The following is a 19,550-nucleotide window of genomic DNA, read 5'->3' as shown; positions in this document are numbered from 1 at the left end:
GTTTCCCACTCGTCCCACAGCTAGCAAACCTTATATTGAGCGAAGCGACTGTGCGTACGTGATAGAGCAATGACGTAGCATGGCGCATGCACTAACGGCACTTCCCGCGTTCTCACAGTAGCATCGTTGCAGCTGTTGAAGATGGAGGTTCTTATTCCAGCTCCCGCCGACTGTGAAGTGCGGTCAGTGATAACGCTAGGCCGCACACGGCTCGACGGACAGCAAGTCTCCTGCAGGAGTTCAGCTGGGAGGTGTTTAATCATTCACCCTACAGCCCGGACCTCGCTCCCAGTGATTTCCATCTTTTCCTACACCTCAAGAAATTCCTGTCCGGTCAGCGTCAGCGTTTTGAGAATGACAGAGAGGCGGAGATGGTTGTCACGCAGTGGTTCCAATCCCAGGCGGCAGACTTCTACGACACAGGTATTCAAAAGTTGGTCCCACGGTATGACAAATGTCTCAATTCCGGTGACGAATATGTTGAAAAATAGCTGGACACTTGCTGTATCTGTTGTAATAAATATTTCCATGAAATTGTGTTTTGTTTCTGTAAACGGCCCCAGGGAAACTTACTTTGTGGACGAGCCTCGTATCTGTGACTTGGTCGTCAGATCTTCGTTTGTTTAAAAATATTCATCACTTTGAATCATGTGAAACTTCGGTGCTTTGTGTCTGTCTTACCGCGTAATAATAGCGCGACTGTAGGTAGCCAAAGGCGCACAATGAGTTTGAACTGCCCGTATTAAATCCAGCTTAATAATTTGAGAGCAATTTGATAGATGTTCTGCTGTTGCAGATAAAATATTGGAGTTGCGTCATGGAAACGAAGTTTCTTTCTCTGTGTTGTGTGATCAGGTTCGCAGCAATGAATTTGTTTCTGCAGTAAATAAACATCCAAGACAGTAATATCTGTGCCGCTTATTAAAGTAGTCGAGTATCTGAGTTTGTGTAGTAATTAGGCTGTGATCTAGACGACCGGAATTCAATTCTCGTCGGAGGAAACAGATTTTTCTGTTGACTGTAATTTCCAGGCCAGAACATCATTCAGTGAGTACCAGGAGCTTCTTTCCGGGTTAAGGCCAACGGGGACTTACCTTTTTCTACTTTTCACCCTGAAGATGGAAGTGATACATTACTTCGAAACGTTGGTAACCATCTACAGTACGAAGCGGTGTTACAATCAGATGATAATTTGCGTACTTCGGCATTGTGAACTTCGTAATTTAATAATTATAAAAATTTAAGGGAGAAACTCAGTTCTTGAATAAAGATGTTTTTTCTGTCTTCAAAATCGGCCAGGGCTGAATGACTGGAGTCTGACTCCTGACAGGAATAATCCTTTTTCCCACCTGAGACCGCGTATCTTCCAGTGCTGTGGATACGGGGTTAAAGCGGCCAGAGCTTGTAGCTGGTCACTTTAGGTTAAAAACGTGTAATTTTATCCAAAATGTACGTCATAGATATCATAAAAGTTCCATTCGTTTCTAAATTACATCTAAGTTTTATAGATTGGGGGTAAAATATCGCATTAGGGAGCCTGAGTATAACATTTTTACAACCTGTGGGGCGTAACTAGGCAGACAGACTCAGTTCTGCATCATAATGATTAACGATGTTCTTCTGGGTTTTGGCGCCATGTAAACTCGTCAGTGAATGCCAACGTTTCTGATAAACATACTGACTCCATCTTCAGGGCTGGTTTTTTTTTCTCGAAAATGTAATGCGATTAGAGTTCTCTCTAATTTTTTTTCCTTTCATCTCTGGTCCACTATTTTAGCAAACACCGTAATTATAAACGGGAAATAATCGTGTTTACAACAGCAGTGTAATAATAGATTATGGTAAGACAACTCGGGAATTGATGGAGCGTAATTGGTTTTATGTACGTCATAGGAGATTAGGAATGTTAAATACTGGATAACCTTCGTATTATTTACGTTATACTCTGAATATTTTAGTTATTTTATTTGTTGCTCGGTTTATCACGCCGAAAGGTGTTTTTTCACGTATGGAAACATACGGCAAATGCAATGGAAAGAAACCAGGCGCGTATATCAGACCGATTCAGTTTATGACTGGCTTATATTTGAAATGTGTGCTGTTTTCTACTGCTCTTTCGTTGTTCCTTAAATATATAATTTAAGTAAGTGTGCGAGCCCCCCTAAAACCTTGTAAGTTATTCTAGGTGGCCAAGGATTTGCCAAATTACAGTACGCTTAATGCCCAGTAGCGAAATTTGTTTATTTTTCATTTGCGTGAAATTCGCTTCAGATGATCCGTTTTTTGTTAAATTGAATGTAATTTAAAACTTTATAGACCCTGATGATATGTTTACGTGGAGGAAAGATGGAGGTAATTGTACAACGAGGAACTCTATAATTTGTAATCTTTACGAGATGCTAAGGAGGATGATATATAAACCTTGTGGAGTGATAAATGCACAAAATTTTGTTTCAAGAAATATATTGAAAGGGGAAAGTTAGAGTAGACTGTAGGAAATAGGGTGAATGGGTCTCGATTGGATTCATCTGGCTGAGGATATGGACCGGTGATGGGCTCATGTGAAATTCTAATTTATAAAATTTGAGTTCAGTTGAAGACAGCAGATCTCTTGGTTAGCTGAGCATCTGGCTTCATTTGTATTGCTTATAAAAAAAAACTCATTAATAATTTAAGTTTTGCATTGTTTATTGTAAGTTAAGAATGTAGATGAGAAATATAAATCGAAGAATTAATTCATGTATTTTTAAACGGACAGTGCCGGTTAGTATAAACAAAAGAAAAATTATGAAACTTTCCAAATGTGAATTTTATGTTTTCAACAAACGTTAATCTCGACGTAGGGAACACTGCCCAGAATTTAGTATCTCGTTAATTTTTTTAAATAAAGTAGAATCGAAACGTCGCTGTTCAAAACGGCGTTATGTGGTACATGATTTGTAATCAAGTCGCGGGTTTGAATCCAACGCAGGACACTTTTTTTTTTTATTTCCATATATTGCGTCGCGAGAACTTGACCTCACAGAAAGTAAGTATTCTGGCTTACCTCGGCTGTCTATGTTTTTGAAGACGCAGTTCAACTTTTCACGTGTGAGCCCACCTTACTACAGATGCTGTATCATTAAAGCAGGAAACAAGATGGAAAAGTTTCAGTGCCCCGAGCGTCATATCCGCCGATGAATCGTGTATCCTTTTTGTTCGCTAGACTCGCCATTTGTCAATTCTCCATCTCCTTGTTTGCCGTCAGTACTTAGCATACATTACATTTTATTTTGTTTTGTTATTGTTCTAGTCTCCTACTGCGATGTCAGTAGAGTAGGATGTCTGCATTTTAATGAGATCTCGATCTACGTAGATTGGAAAGAGCGTCGATCTGACCAAGTCGCTGTAACCCAAACATTCCGCCGTGATATTAAACGACGCACATAGTGAAGTTTATTAAATCATCCACTCGTGTGTAGTTACGTGTTTTAGATAGAATGCAAATAAATCTAATTGACGTCAAGGTTCTTAGCGTCATTAAATGATCAACACTTTGAATCGATACTAGTCTTAACAAAAATCTTAACGATAGCTGTGTCGTAGTTTTACTGAGGCGAAATTATACCAAAAAAAAAAATCCCCCCTCTCCACCTCTGAAATGAACTCGCTCACTTTTACCTGTGATGTTTTCCTTCTTACTTGTACAACACGCAACATTCTTCGACCGTTCGTAGCTCTACCCTGATTTGTAAGCACGCAAATAAACTTTTACTTATTTGGTTTCAGGCTAACTTGACGGATACTGAAACCTTCTTCTAAGGCAAAAGGTTTGGGCGTCGTAAAACACATCTCGTCAGAAATATATTTTATATGCGATCTTGTAGAAACGCGTTTTTTAATTTTCGGTTCTTTTTTTTAAAATGAAATTCTTAACAAACGTAAGACGTGATAATTAGCCGTGTTAGTTTTTATCTGCAGCTGTCTGTCGTATAATTATCGGTAAAGTCAAGACATTTGCTCCGATATCCGCCATATGCAGGGGGACACCACGAGTTCCTTCTGCCTTCCTATCGCCATTTAAATGCCTTACGAATATATTACGGACATCCTCAGACGAGAGTTAATGCGCAAACTCTCAATGTTTGCGCCAAAGTTTATTTTATTAATATTTCCAAGTGGCCGGGTTCACGTATGCGTCATATTGAACTCTTATAACGTGAAGTTTAAACTCATAGAATCTATATTTGTTTAAATCTGGTCAGTCTAATCACAATACAATTTCTATTAAATATTAAAATATTACTATAATTAACATTTATATATTTAAAATATATTAAATGATGTTCTCTATCGAAATGTTCGATTTATATTAGATCATCACTTTTTTACACGACATGTTTCAGTTCTAAAAGAACTATCTTCAGGTGTATAAAATTATATAAACTTAAATATAATTTCTTAAATGCAACTTTTAGTCAGATGTTTATCAGATTTCAAATGATGTTTTCTTCCAGATTTTATTGTATTTTTTTAATATCGTATTCGAAGTTATTTTATATATGTACGTCGTGCTTAACATGATTTTGTGTGGGTGAACATCATTTGAAATCTGATAAACATCTGACTAAAAGTTGCATTTAAGAAATTATATTTAAGTTTATATAATTTTATATACCTGAAGATGGTTCTTTTAGAACTGAAACATGTCGTGTAAAAAAGTGATGATATAATGTAAAATCGAACATTTCGATAGAGAACATCATTTAATATATTTTAAATATATAAATGTTAATTATAGTAATATTTTAATATTTAATAGAAATTTTATTGTGATTAGACTGACAAGATTTAAACAAATATATATTTATCACAATATGACGCAACTTTATCACCTTAATCATAGAATCTAGTACAAACTAAAAGGTATGACGAGGAAAAAGTGACTGGATTAGAAGTACTAACATACTAACAAAATACTTTAACATGACATTGAAAACCGCCTGGTTGCTCGAACATCACAAAACCTTTTCTGTTTATGCTGGTAAAGGTCTAATTATAATTGTAATTCTAGACGGACTGAAAAATCACGATAAGAATGTCAGGGTTAGGTTATGTTTCAAGTTCGAGATTTATATCCGGAATCTCTTATATGCGAATTACGCATGCAAACCAATTATTTCGTGTTCTGTGACCATGAGAGGCCTTGAAACTTGTATTTTTCTTTGTTTAAGGAATCCTACCGCGTGTAATAAAACCAGTCGAAGCGCGTTGTCAGAGTTTGGGAGTAATAGTTGCTTGTGTGGTCCGAGGTGCTCCGAACGTTATTTAAACTGACGCCAAATCGGATGGCACCTGACCGCGCGTGTTTATGGGGTTTATGGGGGGTTTGGTTGGTTGCACCGACGAAATGGAACACAGCACTTCTCTCTTACAACGATTATTTCGATAATGATACTGAGGGAAATAATCGCTCTTTATTCTGAGAATCATGCGGAATTGCTGAGTATTAAAACGTGGTACGTACAGTTAACCACCGGGCTTTAGAAGGTTCTGTCGATCGGGCGATCGACCACTGGGGGACGTCTGACACTCACAGGCATCGCTTCGTGTATTTATCGTCAGTTACACTTAAGTCTGTTGTAACTTTGTGACGATGGACACGTTATTTGAGGAGAAACTTCGTTTCAATATTTCCTTTTATATACGACCTTAAGAGCCATTAGGTTAAGTTAGAGAATGCAATTCCATTGTGAAGTATACATTATTTGCATTGGGGGACAAAGGTTTGTTCGCTATTGTTCTGTGACAGGGTCTGTAAACAGATTGTGTTCTTATCTTATTTAACGACACTCGCTCATGTCTTCGCTTTCAACGACGGATTGGAGGACATCTGTGATCGAAGTATTTATCTAAGCTTGTAGGAGTAGTGCATTAGCCCAAAGTATGTTTCATTTTACTCTCTAAAGATTTTCGCTCCGATAAGAACACGTGTTGCAAAAAGACGTATCTACACATTCGATGAATGAAATGTTGTATACGAGGTGCGATCGGAAAGTTTCAAGACTGCGCCTATAAAAAAACCCGTACACTTATCTCAGGTATTAAATTCATCCATCACCCTCGAAGTAGTTCCCCTGGGAGTGAACACAACGATCCCAGCGCCGCTGCCAAGCCTGGAAGCATCCCTGGAAATCTTTCTTTGTCAACCTGTCAAGCACCATCTGCGATTCTGCCTGATTCTCTTCTATCGTCTCAAATCTCATTCCCTTTAGCTGAATTTTCATCTTTGGGAAGAGGAAGAAGTCACACGGAGCTACTACATCCGGTTCGCCCTCTATTGACACAGTCTTGAAACTTTCCGATCGCGAGTTACGTTCGAGATGTGCCCGCCCGGGAATGCGTGCAAGTCTTCCTGTTAAAATTTCCTTTATTTTTCGTTTGATTTTTACCAAGACACTTCACGCTTTTAGTATGAAATTTCGTCAAAATCCAGGCAGAGGTTTTAGATACAGACAGACGTGGTTGGGTTGATGGACCATTTGGTTCTTCATCGGGGTTGAGTAGGATTGTGTACCGAGGAAGGCTCACTGCTGTAGTGTGTCTGTATCTGGATCGATTCCATTGGTGAGAGAAGAAAATCTTATTTTCGTCGTCAGTTATCGCAGACTCTGTATGATGTATGACTTTAGAAATGTGATATCACTAGCTTCAAGGCGATTACATTTTAGACCTTTGAACTTTTTTACGTATGATGTCATGATGTCAAGATGTCCTTCAGTCCGACCACAGGTCATAATAACTTTTGAATCAACTGAAGGTTTTAATTAATAATTTTTTGATTACCATGAATATAGATTTGCGTCATATTTGTAAATGCAAATTACACACTGTGAGTAACAGGAACATGACATCTGTGCGAATTTTTGCGTTTGAAGCCACAGTTGTTGGCAAAGTACCGTCATTTTGTCTAGTAGAAAGGCGTGGAACTTCTGTTTCGATAAATTATCATAGAGAAAGAACAATGACATGGCGGCTTGTGAAACTTGAATTAATGTCGCGGAGGGATATTCATGTGGTAATTAATTAAGTTTACAAAATTGTGTAGTATTTGCTACAAAGATTGTTAAGATCTTCGTGGTATAATCACGGCTCCACGTTGAAAGAAATGATCATGACATTATTCAGTTTTGCTACTTTTCAGTTCAAAATATTTTGTCTTCCCGTCTGATTTCTAAGAACCTGAAAATTAAAGTATACAAAACAATAATTTTGCCTGTTGTTTTGTATGGGTGCGAAACATGATCTCTCACTCAGAGGGAGGAACACAGATCGCAGGTGTTTGAGGAGGATATTTGGACCTAGGAGAGAAGACGATGGGGCATGGAGAAAACTGCATAACGACGAGCTTAAAAATCTGTACTCCTCCCCCAGTATTGTCAGGGTGATTAAGTCGAGAAGAATGAGATGGGCAGGGCATGTAGCGCGTATGTAGGGGGCAAGACGTGTGCACCGGGTATTGGTTGGGAAACCTGAAGGGAAGAGACCGCTGGGGAGACCTAGACGTAGATGGGAGGATAATCTCAGGCGGGATCTGTGGGAGATAGGAGTTGAAGGAGACTGGATTTTGTTCGCCCAGGACAGGGTCTGGTGGAGAGCTTCGGTTAATTCGGTGATGAACCTTCGGTTATCTCCTTCCTGATGACGTATTCTAGAGAAAAATTAAAAATCATTGGGATTAAAGCATCCCCCCTGTTTGAGGTCATTGTGCAATGGGAATGAACTCTAATAGATACCCCGTCCATAAACATCTTAATTAACCTAACAAGTTTCTTTGGTTTTCCGGACTCAATGAAAATGTCATACATTTCCTCTCTTCTAACTGAGTCATACGCCTTCCTGAAGTCCACAAATAGTTGGTGTACTGACCTATTATACTCCCATTTTTTCTCTAATATTTGTCGAATGCAAAATATCTGATCATTATTACGGCGGAATCCACATTGATCGGCCTCTGATAGTTTAATTCATAAATGGCTCTAACCGTGGCAGAAGAATATTCGATAAAATGTTATATGACGCTGACAAAAGAGAGAAACCTCGGAAGTTTTGTTTGCTGTTTTATGGTCAGGGTTCTTTCCACTGTAGAGGTTATACTTCCTGGTTCCAAATCAAGATCGTAACCTTCTTTATCTCTGAGTGCCGTGTCCTACCACCTGCATGGATTAGTTGTCCTTCAATTGAGTCGATGGTAGGAGATTTATAACGTTTTAATTTCGCGATGACAATTTCAAGAATCATTAAGACTCGGTTCCGGGATGAAGGTCTCTGCTGTGCGTACTTCAGGATCTCTAAGTTGATCAGCCACGTGAACGTTGAGTAACTTAACTAAAGTAATATTTCCATCTGTCTGCGATGCCACGTGAGTGCGGGAACAGGTCCCCGTCTTTGTCTTCAACAAGACAGGATATAAAGAGATAATGCTGGAAAATTCACTACTATGTGCGCCAAGGCGACTTGTTCTTGTGCAACTGATCGTTCTTGTAGAGTGTTGTAGAGTGCAAGAAATTGTAAAGCAGTCCTTGGTCGGAAGGCGGACATAAACAAAGCTCATGTTGGAGCCTGCGATCGCGTGACTGTAACCAGTCTCCTGCATAAATCACACCTGTGAAGTGCATTAGAAAATACTTACGTGCAGGAATATTTCTGTGGTTACGAACTAAATTATTTTATAGTGATAATCAACTGAGAATTCTTGACGATTAGAATATTTCTTATCATAAGCCGATTTGAGACAGTATCGTGATATATTCGTGGAGGAAGAATACAAAAGGATTTTGTTGGGAGAACATCACCAGGCATCTGTTTCAGAATCGCTGGAACGGATACCGAGAAATCCCCATATCTGGATGACATTGCTGGATCAGGTATGTTTCAAGTTGCTGATACTCCAGATCGAATGTTAAACTAAAGTGGAGAGTTCGCAAGGTATTTGCATTAACCCTTTAAACGTTAAGATTTAACTTGTATGTACCATTCAATGATATTGATATTCAATAACTCTGCATTCTGCCCATACAATGGAATTTTTTGGGTTTCACGTTGTTCTCCGAATAAGCAGCGAAACCAATTCATCTTTGCGATGGTGAAGAGAGGTGTTTTCCTTGCGGTACGGACTCATCTTTTTTTTTTAATGTTACTTAAATTTGCTTATTGCTCAAACTATTTTATACATTATTAATTATGATCCCCTAAGGGGCTCACATATTGAGCTACCCAGTGTCTGGGGGATATAAATAAAGGGTAGTGGTCGTCCAGGTTGGGGGTTTTGCGATAGGCTGACTTACAACCTTTCCCTGTAAAATAAACATTTTTAGAAAACCGAAGGAAATAGCGGAGGACGTTACCCGATTTGGGTCTTAATGCATTTGATGATATGATGATGATTAGTGAAAATAATAATTTGAAGGATCTGTTGTCTCTAAACTGAACACTTTTCAATATTTTAATATTTCTACGACCAATTTTCGATATAAAGACTGACATTGCCTGGGAACCTTTGGCGCCAAAATCGGAAACAGTAGTTAACTGTAAAATAGTTATATTTTTAGGTGTGCTAATTAGATTTTGTCAGATCGGTAGCAGGTTACTGATCACCGATTGCACACCACAGTATATTGCTGTGAACTTTGGGTACAGGACGGTTATTAAAGAAACAGCATCCTTCTACCGTCGTTCGTTCTGTGGTCTAGGCAACACGGAGTTTTCCTCCGTGGCATCCCAACAATTACTCCATTCACACACAGAAGAAGGCAATGGCAAACCACTTCTGGATCATCTGCCAAGAACGTATATGAACAGGTCCCAGTCCGAGAAAAGGATGGAAGGATCCTGTTCATATGGATCTGTCCTCAGACAGAACACTAAATAAATAATAATAATTGTGTGATCACGGATTCGCTTTGTGAAGGCATTGCCCATAACCTGAACGAGAGAGATGACGTGGCTGGCTGTCTCTGTCCACAGGAGAAATTAGGAGTGTCGAGAGGCCCGTTAGGTGCAACCATTTTAATTCCTCGGTTAAATGAGATGACGTAGCAAGCCCTAGTTCGTAGTAAAAAGATAGCAATTTTGTTTTATCACTTTATTTGAGATTCAAATGTGGGAGCGGTCAGAATACTGACCAATATGTCGGCAGAGATGTCTGGCGGAAGGTAACTTAAGAAACGAGATGAAGAAATAGGATTTGATGTTTTCAAGACGGTGAGTCCGAAGAAGGGTGTCTCCTGGGCTATTGCGCCGTGAGGTATGGTAGAAGTTTACCGACGTTTCAGAAGTCGTTGCTGCCTCCATCATCAGGGCGATGATGTCTGGTCACGACCTCATCGTCAGGAACCTAATTACGTATAACCCCTTCCTCTGTAAAGGGAGAATCAAATCTCCTTGTGTCTGTCAACGAATCGAAGGCTTTCGGGTGGAATATTTGGTGTTTGCCGACAATAACAATGTCGATGTTGTTATTAAACTTTGTGTTCGGTGTTGTAACTGAGACAGTGACGCGGGAAGGCACAGAAGGTTTCGGTGTTGCGTGAACACTGTGATGAACGTATGGTTCCGTAAGTGGCTGTAATATCTTGGCCAGCTGAGCGACCATCAGCTTTTTATTTTCCGTTTTCCTTGTCTCTCGTTGTTCCATCGCTTCTCCATACTCAGTCTTCCTTCACCTGTCCAAAGAAAACGTTTTCACATCCTGGTTACGAATTTAGAGTGTCTCATCATTGACCCGGAGTAAAGGTTCTCCGTGAAGCGTCTTTTCCATCTGGACGGTTATCTGAACTGCAGGATCTTCTAATCCGGTGGGGGGGGGGGGGTGTCTCCCTGGACACGAATCTGCAGTTAATCGCAGGGTCACGTGTAGATGGCTCGTTTCAGACCACAGTATGCTTTGAGGTTGACCTCTTAACATTGGAATCTTGATTAATGCAGATCTCTGTCAAGGTTATTGGCAAAGGTTTAAGCATTTTAAGTAGCACTGACGTAATTGAAAGACAGAGTTGAGATTTATAAAACAGTAATCTTAGGTTAGGTTACTGAACCATTTTAAGCAGAATCTCATGGAAATAATATTTAAAAATTCAGATCTTACGGTAATTACTAGGGCGAAATAAGGAAAGAAAGGATACAAAGTACAAAGTTGATTAAGGGGAGAAAAGATGGCGAAGGTTCAGAAACGAACGGCATGGAATGTGGTTTAACGGAGAAAAACACCGACGTTTCGAGACCACCTTCGTCTTCGTCCTCAGGATACTCCGTTAAACGACCTGGCACGGCTGGTAGCCCGAGAAGAATTCGTTATACTTTGTCTGATAGAACTTTACCGACGTTTAAGAGGTTCTTGCTGCCTCCATCATCAGGACGATTACGGCAGATGACGGCTAGCGAGGGTGGCGTTTTAAACTTTGCGGGGAATGTCCGTTGCGATGCTTTCTTCAACACAGAACTGCGTTGTGTCTGGGTTTTGCTGTAAGATGTCCTTTGAGGGGGGGGGGGGGGGGGGGGGCTAGATGAGTCTGAAGATGGCTTTTCTAAATGGTTTTCACTGCGAGGGAAATTGCCGTTGTGTGCTCTTAACCACCTCAAATTTGATCACCAGACGAGCATTTCCATTCGTACGTTTAAACGCGAGGGCACTGTAGACCTACTGATGATTTATTATCGCGCTAACATTTGTTTCTGCGACCTTGAAAATATATTCGCCTTACGTGACGCATTTGTTTCGGTTCGTGAGTGGGGGCAGATTACTGAACAGATATAAGGAAGATATATAATTTAAGTCTCTTTCAGACTGAAAGATCTTAGTTTTTAACGTTTTAAATTTATAGATCGTGTATTATGCAAAGACGTTATAATAATTGTAGCTGTTGCTTTGTATTTTATCGAATTATCTTACTTGGTGGCCGTCATGAAATTAAGATGAATCCCGAGAGTCACACCTTACATCGAGTCTACTTAATTAGTCTGCGCAGCTGTTGTGCGCATTAGAACATAGCTTTTTCCTTTTTAATACATGAAAAACGTTTAAGTACATAAATATTTTGTCCTGGAAGGAACAGGTTGCTCCCATGAACCGCTGGCCGTTCGTGAAAGGGTCGTGACTTATTCTTCCTGCTTCGTACTCGGGAGGTCCCGGTTTCAGATCTTGGCCCGGAGACTGGATGTTCTGACAGAGGTTCATCGTGATTTTTCTTAGTTTCTGAGGGAAAATACCGAGAGAACCTCAAATTTAACCACGACCGCTTCGATGACTTTTCCAGTTCATTATTCGTAAATCATGAGTCGCTTTATAAAAATTTTACCCACATTGCGTCACTAATTAAATTTGAGGATTTGGGTGTTGTGTCCAGCGAGTATGTGTGGAGTGACATACACTCATTTACTGTTTCAAGAGAAGCATTTTGCAATACATCTGGTCCCCAGTTCGACACTGCTGGACTAGATATCGTGAGTTCATTCGAAAACATTTTCGATATAGCTCTTTTACAGCTCATTGTAGATGAAACCAACAGATATGCTCAGCAAGAAATTTCTAAAAGTGCCCATCCCCTCACATTTCGCTCTAGGATTAGGAACTGGCAAGATGTCACAGTAGACGAAATTTACTTGGTTTTGGCTGTATTTATGGCGATGGGCATTGTACAAAAGCCTACTATTACTATGCTAAGAGCCGGCTGCTGTCCACTCCCTTTTTTCTTGAAACTTTACCTCTGGAAAGACTAGAGCTAATTACCAAATTTATGCATTTTGCAGATAATAGTAAGGAAAATGAATATCAAGGACCTCCTAAACTTTTCAAAATTTATCCAGTCATTCAGCACCTAAATAACAAGTTTCAAAATTTGTATCTTCCATCCCAGAACATTTCGATAGACGAGTCCTTGACTCTATGGAAAGGTCGTTTGTCCTTCAGACAATTCATACCCCTCAAGGCTGCAAAATTTGGAATCAAAACGTTTGAACTATGCGAGTCTAGCTCTGGCTATGTGTGGTCTTTTCTCGTGTATACTGGAAAAGACATGGAACTGACGAATCAGTTTGTGACTGCAGAAACAGATTTTGCTACTACCACCAAGATCTGCACCGGCGGCGGCTCCAGGCGGGCTCGCGCCCTGACCCTTCCGCGCACACCGCCGCGCCCTCCTACTCGCCGGGGCTTCAGCTTAACGCCTTCATAAAGTCAAAAAAAAAACAGACTGTGTTGGAACTTTACGTGCCAACAGGAAGAATGTCCCTCCTTCAGTGAAGAATATGAAATTGAAGAAAGGAGATCACTGTGGTCTACACTCTGGCGATGTGGCAGTTCTCGCGTGGCAAGACAAGAAGCGAGTCACAATGATATCAACTTATCACAAGGATGATATGCGTGTGACTCAAAACAAAGCCAACCGAGTACAGATCAAGCCTGTTGTTGTTCGTGACTGCAACAAGGAGATGCTGGGAGTTGATCTGAAAGATCAGATGCTCCAGCCGTACTTGCTGGAACGAAAACGAGGAACAAAGTGGTACATGACATTGTTCAAAAGATTACTGAATGTATCAATACATAACGCAATGGTCATGTATCGGTCTGTTCCAAGTAACAGGAAAATAGACACTCTGAAATTCAGGATTCTTCTCGCCCAAGGTCTCGTAGAGAAACACGGTCCTGCTGTTCCGCGCCCTGTATCCGGCCGTCCATCACTTCAGCCCCCACCTAAGAGACTCTCAGAACATTTCCCGGAACGTATTCCATCCACTGGAAAGAAGGCTAGACCTCAAAGAAAGTGTGTGGTTTGTACGAAACACGGGATGAGGAAAGACTCAAAATATTGGTGTAGTGAATGTGGGGCAGGGTTGTGTATAGATGGATGTTTCAAGAACTATCACACGAAACTGAACTTCTAATCCACCTGCTTCCATTCCTCACACAGAGGGTGCTCATCTTATAAGGTAAGATTATAAAACCATCTTTTAAAAGGATTTCAGTGAAATTTCATTGTTATGTCTCATATAGTTTAAACGTTATGATAAAAAAAAGTGTTTTAGAGCAAAATTTAAATGGACATCGAAAAGAAAACTACCGCTGTACGAGCTCGACTGCGGTATTTAAAAACCCCCAGCTGACGGGTTAACCAGTGCTGACCTTGGGTTGATGCGTTGAACAACGTAAAAACGTGTTTGTGGACTCCGGTTAAAGAACCAGTACCTGCTATGTTAATCACCTACGCTTGCCGTGGTTATTCAACTTTCTTACAGAATCTTAAATTGACGGCGATGAATTCGAATGGCCAAGGTTATTAAAATGAAAAGCAATTTGAATATCCAGGTAAAATGTAACAAGATACAGTGTCTACTGACAATGTTATAATTTTAGATAATTTTAAACAACATTATTTTAAGTTTGTGTATAGACGGAAAATAAAAATATTGTATCCAGGTGTTCGTTGGTGGCCTAGGTCAGTCCGGTACGTTGCCACTGCGGTCTTGAAGAGGAAAATCAGGGGTTTTATTTGTTGGTATATATGACCGTGTGTGGTATCAGCTTTGTAACCGTCCTTTCACATCAAACTCTCCATCAGGACGCCCGGCTGGTTACAAGGGGTTTCGTCTTGGTAGCTCAGGGCATGGACTCTCGCCTTCAGGGAATATACGTGGTGGCTATGAAGGGTTCCAGAAGCAAGGCGCGAGGCGGTGGGATACGAGGGGATGTAGTCCGATAATTCTGTATTAGTTCACTTTTATTCTTTCCTTATCTCCTCGCCGAATGCAGGGCTACCCGCGGTCGAGACTGCTACGTAAGTGATTTTTGAAAGCCCCTTGCTGGGCGCACACCGCGTTCAGCAAGACTTCCCCGAAACTTTTGAATCTGAAGAGAGTGTTCTCATTGGCTGAGTGGTTCATCACCCTAACCTTACAAATTCGCCGCCGATAGCTTAATTTAAACCCATTGGTGGTTAGTGACGTGATTTATCCTAAGTCTTCTAACGGCTAAAACACACCTGGAAGAGCTTACTCATCCCACCAAGTCGAGCCACCGATCAAAAAATCACCCGTTCTATAGTCACGTAGCTGGCGCCAGGCAGTCGCCCGGTGGAACAAACAAGTCTCCCAAGATGGGGCCCGAACTAGAGATACTAACCATAAAATCGGGAAAATTCAATACAATTTGATTATAAATTCCGATTAAGGAAGGCGCTTCCGAAACAAAACTAACTTAGGCCCCTTTCCTTGCGTATAAACTGGAGTAATCGCCAAAAGTCCAGTCTAAGTCTATCTCAGGTCCGCCTGCTCGAGAATCGAACTCAGAGTGAGCTGTCACATCTTGAACCGTTTTATGGTTGAAGACTACGTAGAGAGAGAGAAACCTTTTGACAAATAACGTAGTGTATGGTTGGCGTAAGTGATGTTTCAACCAAAACTGAAAAAACTGTACGTTCTTGGAGCTTCAGATACCAGTGTTTCGGAGAAACACAAAGTGTAAATCTTCAAGGCGTTGGTTTCCACGTGCATTTCCAAACGGTGTTGCAACCCACGAGATAAACTTCGATATCTTCACCGCCTTGAGAACATGAAATCTCAAATAGGATTTTAATTTTAACTCAGCCTGTATATTTTTTCAGCTTCTCAGGTATGGTAGTTAATATATGAAAGCAGGTGGACAGTGCAGTGCGTATCACCAGTTTTGGTGAATAATTTTGCGTGGATAAAGTATGCACGCCTGCCACGGTGGTCTAGCGGTTAGAACGCTGGCCTTGTAATCCTGGGGGTCTCGGGTTCGATTCCCGGCGGTGCCCGAATTTATAACTTGTGTTGGGCAAAGCCGTGGTCTAGGCAACATGGAGTTTTCCTCCGTGGCATCCCAACAATTACTCCATTCACACACAGAAGAAGGCAATGGCAAACCACTTCTGGATCATCTGCCAAGAACGTATATGAACAGGTCCCAGTCCGAGAAAAGGATGGAAGGATCCTGTTCATATGGACCTGTCGTCACACAGAACACTAAAAAAAAAAAAAAAGTATGCACGGATGTGTCAGTGGGTAATTTCTATGATGCCACTAAAATGGGCATGGTCAGAACAGCAACTCCTTAACATACTGTGACATAGTGTGGGCTTAATTTGAAAGGGACATACTGCTTCCATTTTCAAAGATGAAAATATAGGCGGTATGTTCCTCTCGATGGAGTTACAACCCAGAAGGTCAATATATAAGCGCATGGGGACATTTGTCACGATATCTGGACTCAGTAGACAAACCTGGGATTGGTGGGAGAACCAAAAATTGCGCGTGGAATTTTTGTTGGGAAACTTTATGGAACAAGACCACGTTGAAGATCTAGAAGGAACAAACGTTGAGGTTAAGTTCTGCAAACAAATTCATCTGGATAAATGCGTTATTTGAATATGTTTAAGGAATTAATTGTCTCAGAACAGCGCTGGAAGTTGGAAGTGAGGTTTTATGTTGAGTTACGAGATGATTAATAGAAGACATAACTGATGCAAATACTCTGGATGTTGGTATGCTCATGAGAGAAGGAAAGAAATTTCCCGGGAAAAATCTTTGGGACTTATAACATAAGGAATGTAAGTATTGGTTGGGGAAGAACTGAGATTTACGGGACAGTGCGTTTGCGGCTGGACCAGCTATGAGTTCATTCGGACTCGTAGCAGATGGTCCACTGCGCATGTGAGGGTTCTCACATGTGCAAAACATGCATGGAGGGACAGTGTAGTACTGATCCCACGAGAAGAACGTGCTACAGTGTTTCAAGTGGCTGGCGTCTACGGTGGCCACAGCTGGCATGCGGAATGCGAAATTCACGTGAACAGAGCAAAGTAATTACATTTTACTAAGTTCTCTCGAGTCAAAGGGTTGAAAGTTGTGTCGTTGGTGCTTAATTAAATAAATTAACAGGAATTAACCACGTGTATGTTTGATAAACAAGTTAAATTATGAGATGATAATGTTGCGTCATATTGTGTTGAAATATATACTTGTTCAATTTTATCAGTCTAAACACAATAAATTAAATATTAAAATATTATTACAATCAACATTTAAATATTAAAATATATTAAAATAATGCTCTTTATCGAAATGTTCGATTTGATCGATTTGATCGAACATTTCGATAAAGAGCATTATTTTAATATATTTTAATATTTAAATGTTGATTGTAATAATATTTTAATATTTAATTTATTGTGTTTAGACTGATAAAATTGAACAAGTATAAGTTAAATTATGCTAAAATTAGAATAAAATATTTGTGTATGCATGTTAATTTTTAAATCATCTGTTCTGTGAGGGTCGACAGGATTTTAGGAAGTTGGTGATTTTTCTAACGTCACTTCTTGTGCATTATTAAATTACTATAAGGCTGCCACGCAAAATTTAAAATCTGTTTTAGTTTGTTTCATTACGATAAGCAGTTAATCGTTGCCTTATATTGTCTGTTAAAATTTTTTTTAATTTCGTTTGCATTAACCACTCAGTTATGTGTTTTACTGCAGAATTATATGATGATGAAACTATATATACACATATACATTTTTCAAAATGGCGAATGGTTACTGAAACGCAAAGAAAGATAATTCCTATGATACAGCGTGACGATGCTGCCATAATTAGGATTCTTCGTGTGTGATAATTTGAATTTCAAAACCATTCATTTACGTAGACGCCACAAATAACTCATTCCGAAAACACGCTCAATTCCACAGGACTGTTTTTACATTAAAGCTGGCGTTAAAGGTCACGATGACCTTACGAGATTTTGAGGTTATTAATGACATTCGTTTGTTCTTCTAAACCTGCTGTGAAGGAAAGAAATTTCGCAATCCTCAGTTACATTATTTCCGTTCTCCTTCGTCTACTTTGTAGGAGATAATATTTTGTATATAATGCATAAAGCGATCTGTATTTGTTACTATTCTAGTGCAAGGTAACCAAATTTGGTATTTATTGGACTTTTTAACCGGGCAGTTGTGGCGGTAAACAATAGAACAGATTTTGATGATGAATTTAATGACAGCTAAGATTTTGTTAGTGTTTGTTTCCCGCACTAATAAGAAGGCGGCGATAAACGTGGATGTTTTATTTTTTATTTTTTTATTTGTAGTGTTCTGTCTGACGACAGGTCCATATGAACAGGATCCTTCCATCCTTTTCTCGGACTGGGACCTGTTCATATACGTTCTTGGCAGATGATCCAGAAGTGGTTTGCCATTGCCTTCTTCTGTGTGTGAATGGAGTAATTGTTGGGATGCCTCGGAGGAAAACTCCGTGTTGCCTAGACCACGGCCTTGCCCAACACAAGTTATAAATTTGAGCACCACCGGGAATTGAACCTGGGACCCCAGGCTTACAAGGCTAGTGTTCTGACCGCTAGACCACCGTGGCACGTGGATGTTACCTAGTTTAAGATGGCGAATGCATAAATAATGTATTCATTTTATGTATTTGTATTTACAGGGGTAAAACTGATTTTATAACGTCTGGACTAGACATGGAGAACTGTTTGAACACGAAGTTTCATGCCTTCGAGGAGCCTACGGACATACCCCAGAGGATGGTTGTTTCGCTCATGAATGTCCGGACTATTGATGTGGAATTTAGCGACATCACGTTAAACGTTCCTGATGGCGTCTTTAGTAGACGTGAGTCTTGTTTTTTTCATTAATCTTGTATATACTTGCTTACAGACATGGCGTAATATACAATTAACACTTTTGTCTGTTGTGACGTCATTGAAAGGTTATTTTTGCGGTGTTGGTATTACTGAATAAAAAATAAATCCGCCCAGCGTGGAACGGGGCAACACTTATTTATATGCGCGTTCTATTCCTGTTTACTAAATATGTTGGTAGCATTCCTTGGGTGGGGGATCGGTGGAACATACCTCTCTCCGTAGATCATAAGGAAATTGTATGAATATTAACAACCTATCCACACTCTGTTACAGTCTTAACGTAACATCATCAGGCAATGTTTATTCTGTCTTCAAAGTGGATCGTTAGATCGTTCGTTAACTTGCAATAGCCACAAGTTTGTTTGTTTGTTTGTTGTTATACTCGAAAAGTAAATGTGCTACCAGCAGATTTTGGAAACTATACTGCATTGTTCGAACAGAGAGATGCCGTGAGCCAGAACACAGTTTTAAAAAAATATGAGATAGGTCTCGGGATTTCAAAAGAACTCGGAGCAACGGACGTCGATCTTAGCGACTAGAACTGTCAGGGCGCCGAGGAAAGATAATTGGATACCACATAATAGAAACAAAGAAACCCAGTATTCCAGGAAAATTCCTGGAAAAGTCCTAGTGTATTGTCGGAGAAGTCCTGGAGACATTATGAGCAAATTTTTTTGTTATGGAGAATTGCTGGAGAAGTCCTGGAAGGCTATTTGAAAGTCCTTAATCGGTGGTGGGTTTGATCCTATGCGGGTCGGTTACTTTGGGTTCGTTTAAGTTTGATTGCGATGCATTACATTGGATTAGGTTAGGTTAGGTTGCTAGCGCCGTCGATGGTAAG

The 19,550-nt window shown here is 40.1% G+C and overlaps 1 protein-coding gene across 6 annotated transcripts in view; it reads left to right on the top strand.

Moving 5' to 3' along the window:
- Positions 1-1,032: 1,032 nt before the first annotated feature.
- The window catches only part of LOC110839599 (ATP-binding cassette sub-family G member 1), a 60,094-nt gene continuing 41,576 nt past the window's right edge, over positions 1,033-19,550 (top strand). For 2 of the 6 annotated variants that reach the window (XR_002546545.2, XM_087347080.1), the window contains exon 1: positions 18,493-18,677. Coding sequence is in view for 5 of the 6 variants with exons in the window: in XM_087347080.1 (XP_087203206.1) it covers positions 18,527-18,677 (151 nt within the window). In the remaining variant the exon portion in view is untranslated. Of the gene's footprint in view, positions 1,048-8,565; positions 8,907-16,647; positions 16,946-18,492; positions 18,678-19,550 lie in introns of those variants that run through there. The other 4 variants (XM_087347079.1, XM_087347078.1, XM_087347076.1 and 1 more) reach the window with 4 other exon arrangements.

This window comes from Zootermopsis nevadensis, unplaced genomic scaffold (genome assembly GCF_977971745.1).
Source record: "Zootermopsis nevadensis isolate Lab colony 2312 unplaced genomic scaffold, Znev_1.0 Znev_ptg000011l, whole genome shotgun sequence".
Classification (NCBI taxonomy): Eukaryota; Metazoa; Arthropoda; class Insecta; order Blattodea; family Termopsidae; genus Zootermopsis; species Zootermopsis nevadensis.
This window is presented reverse-complemented; position numbering and strand designations above follow the sequence as displayed.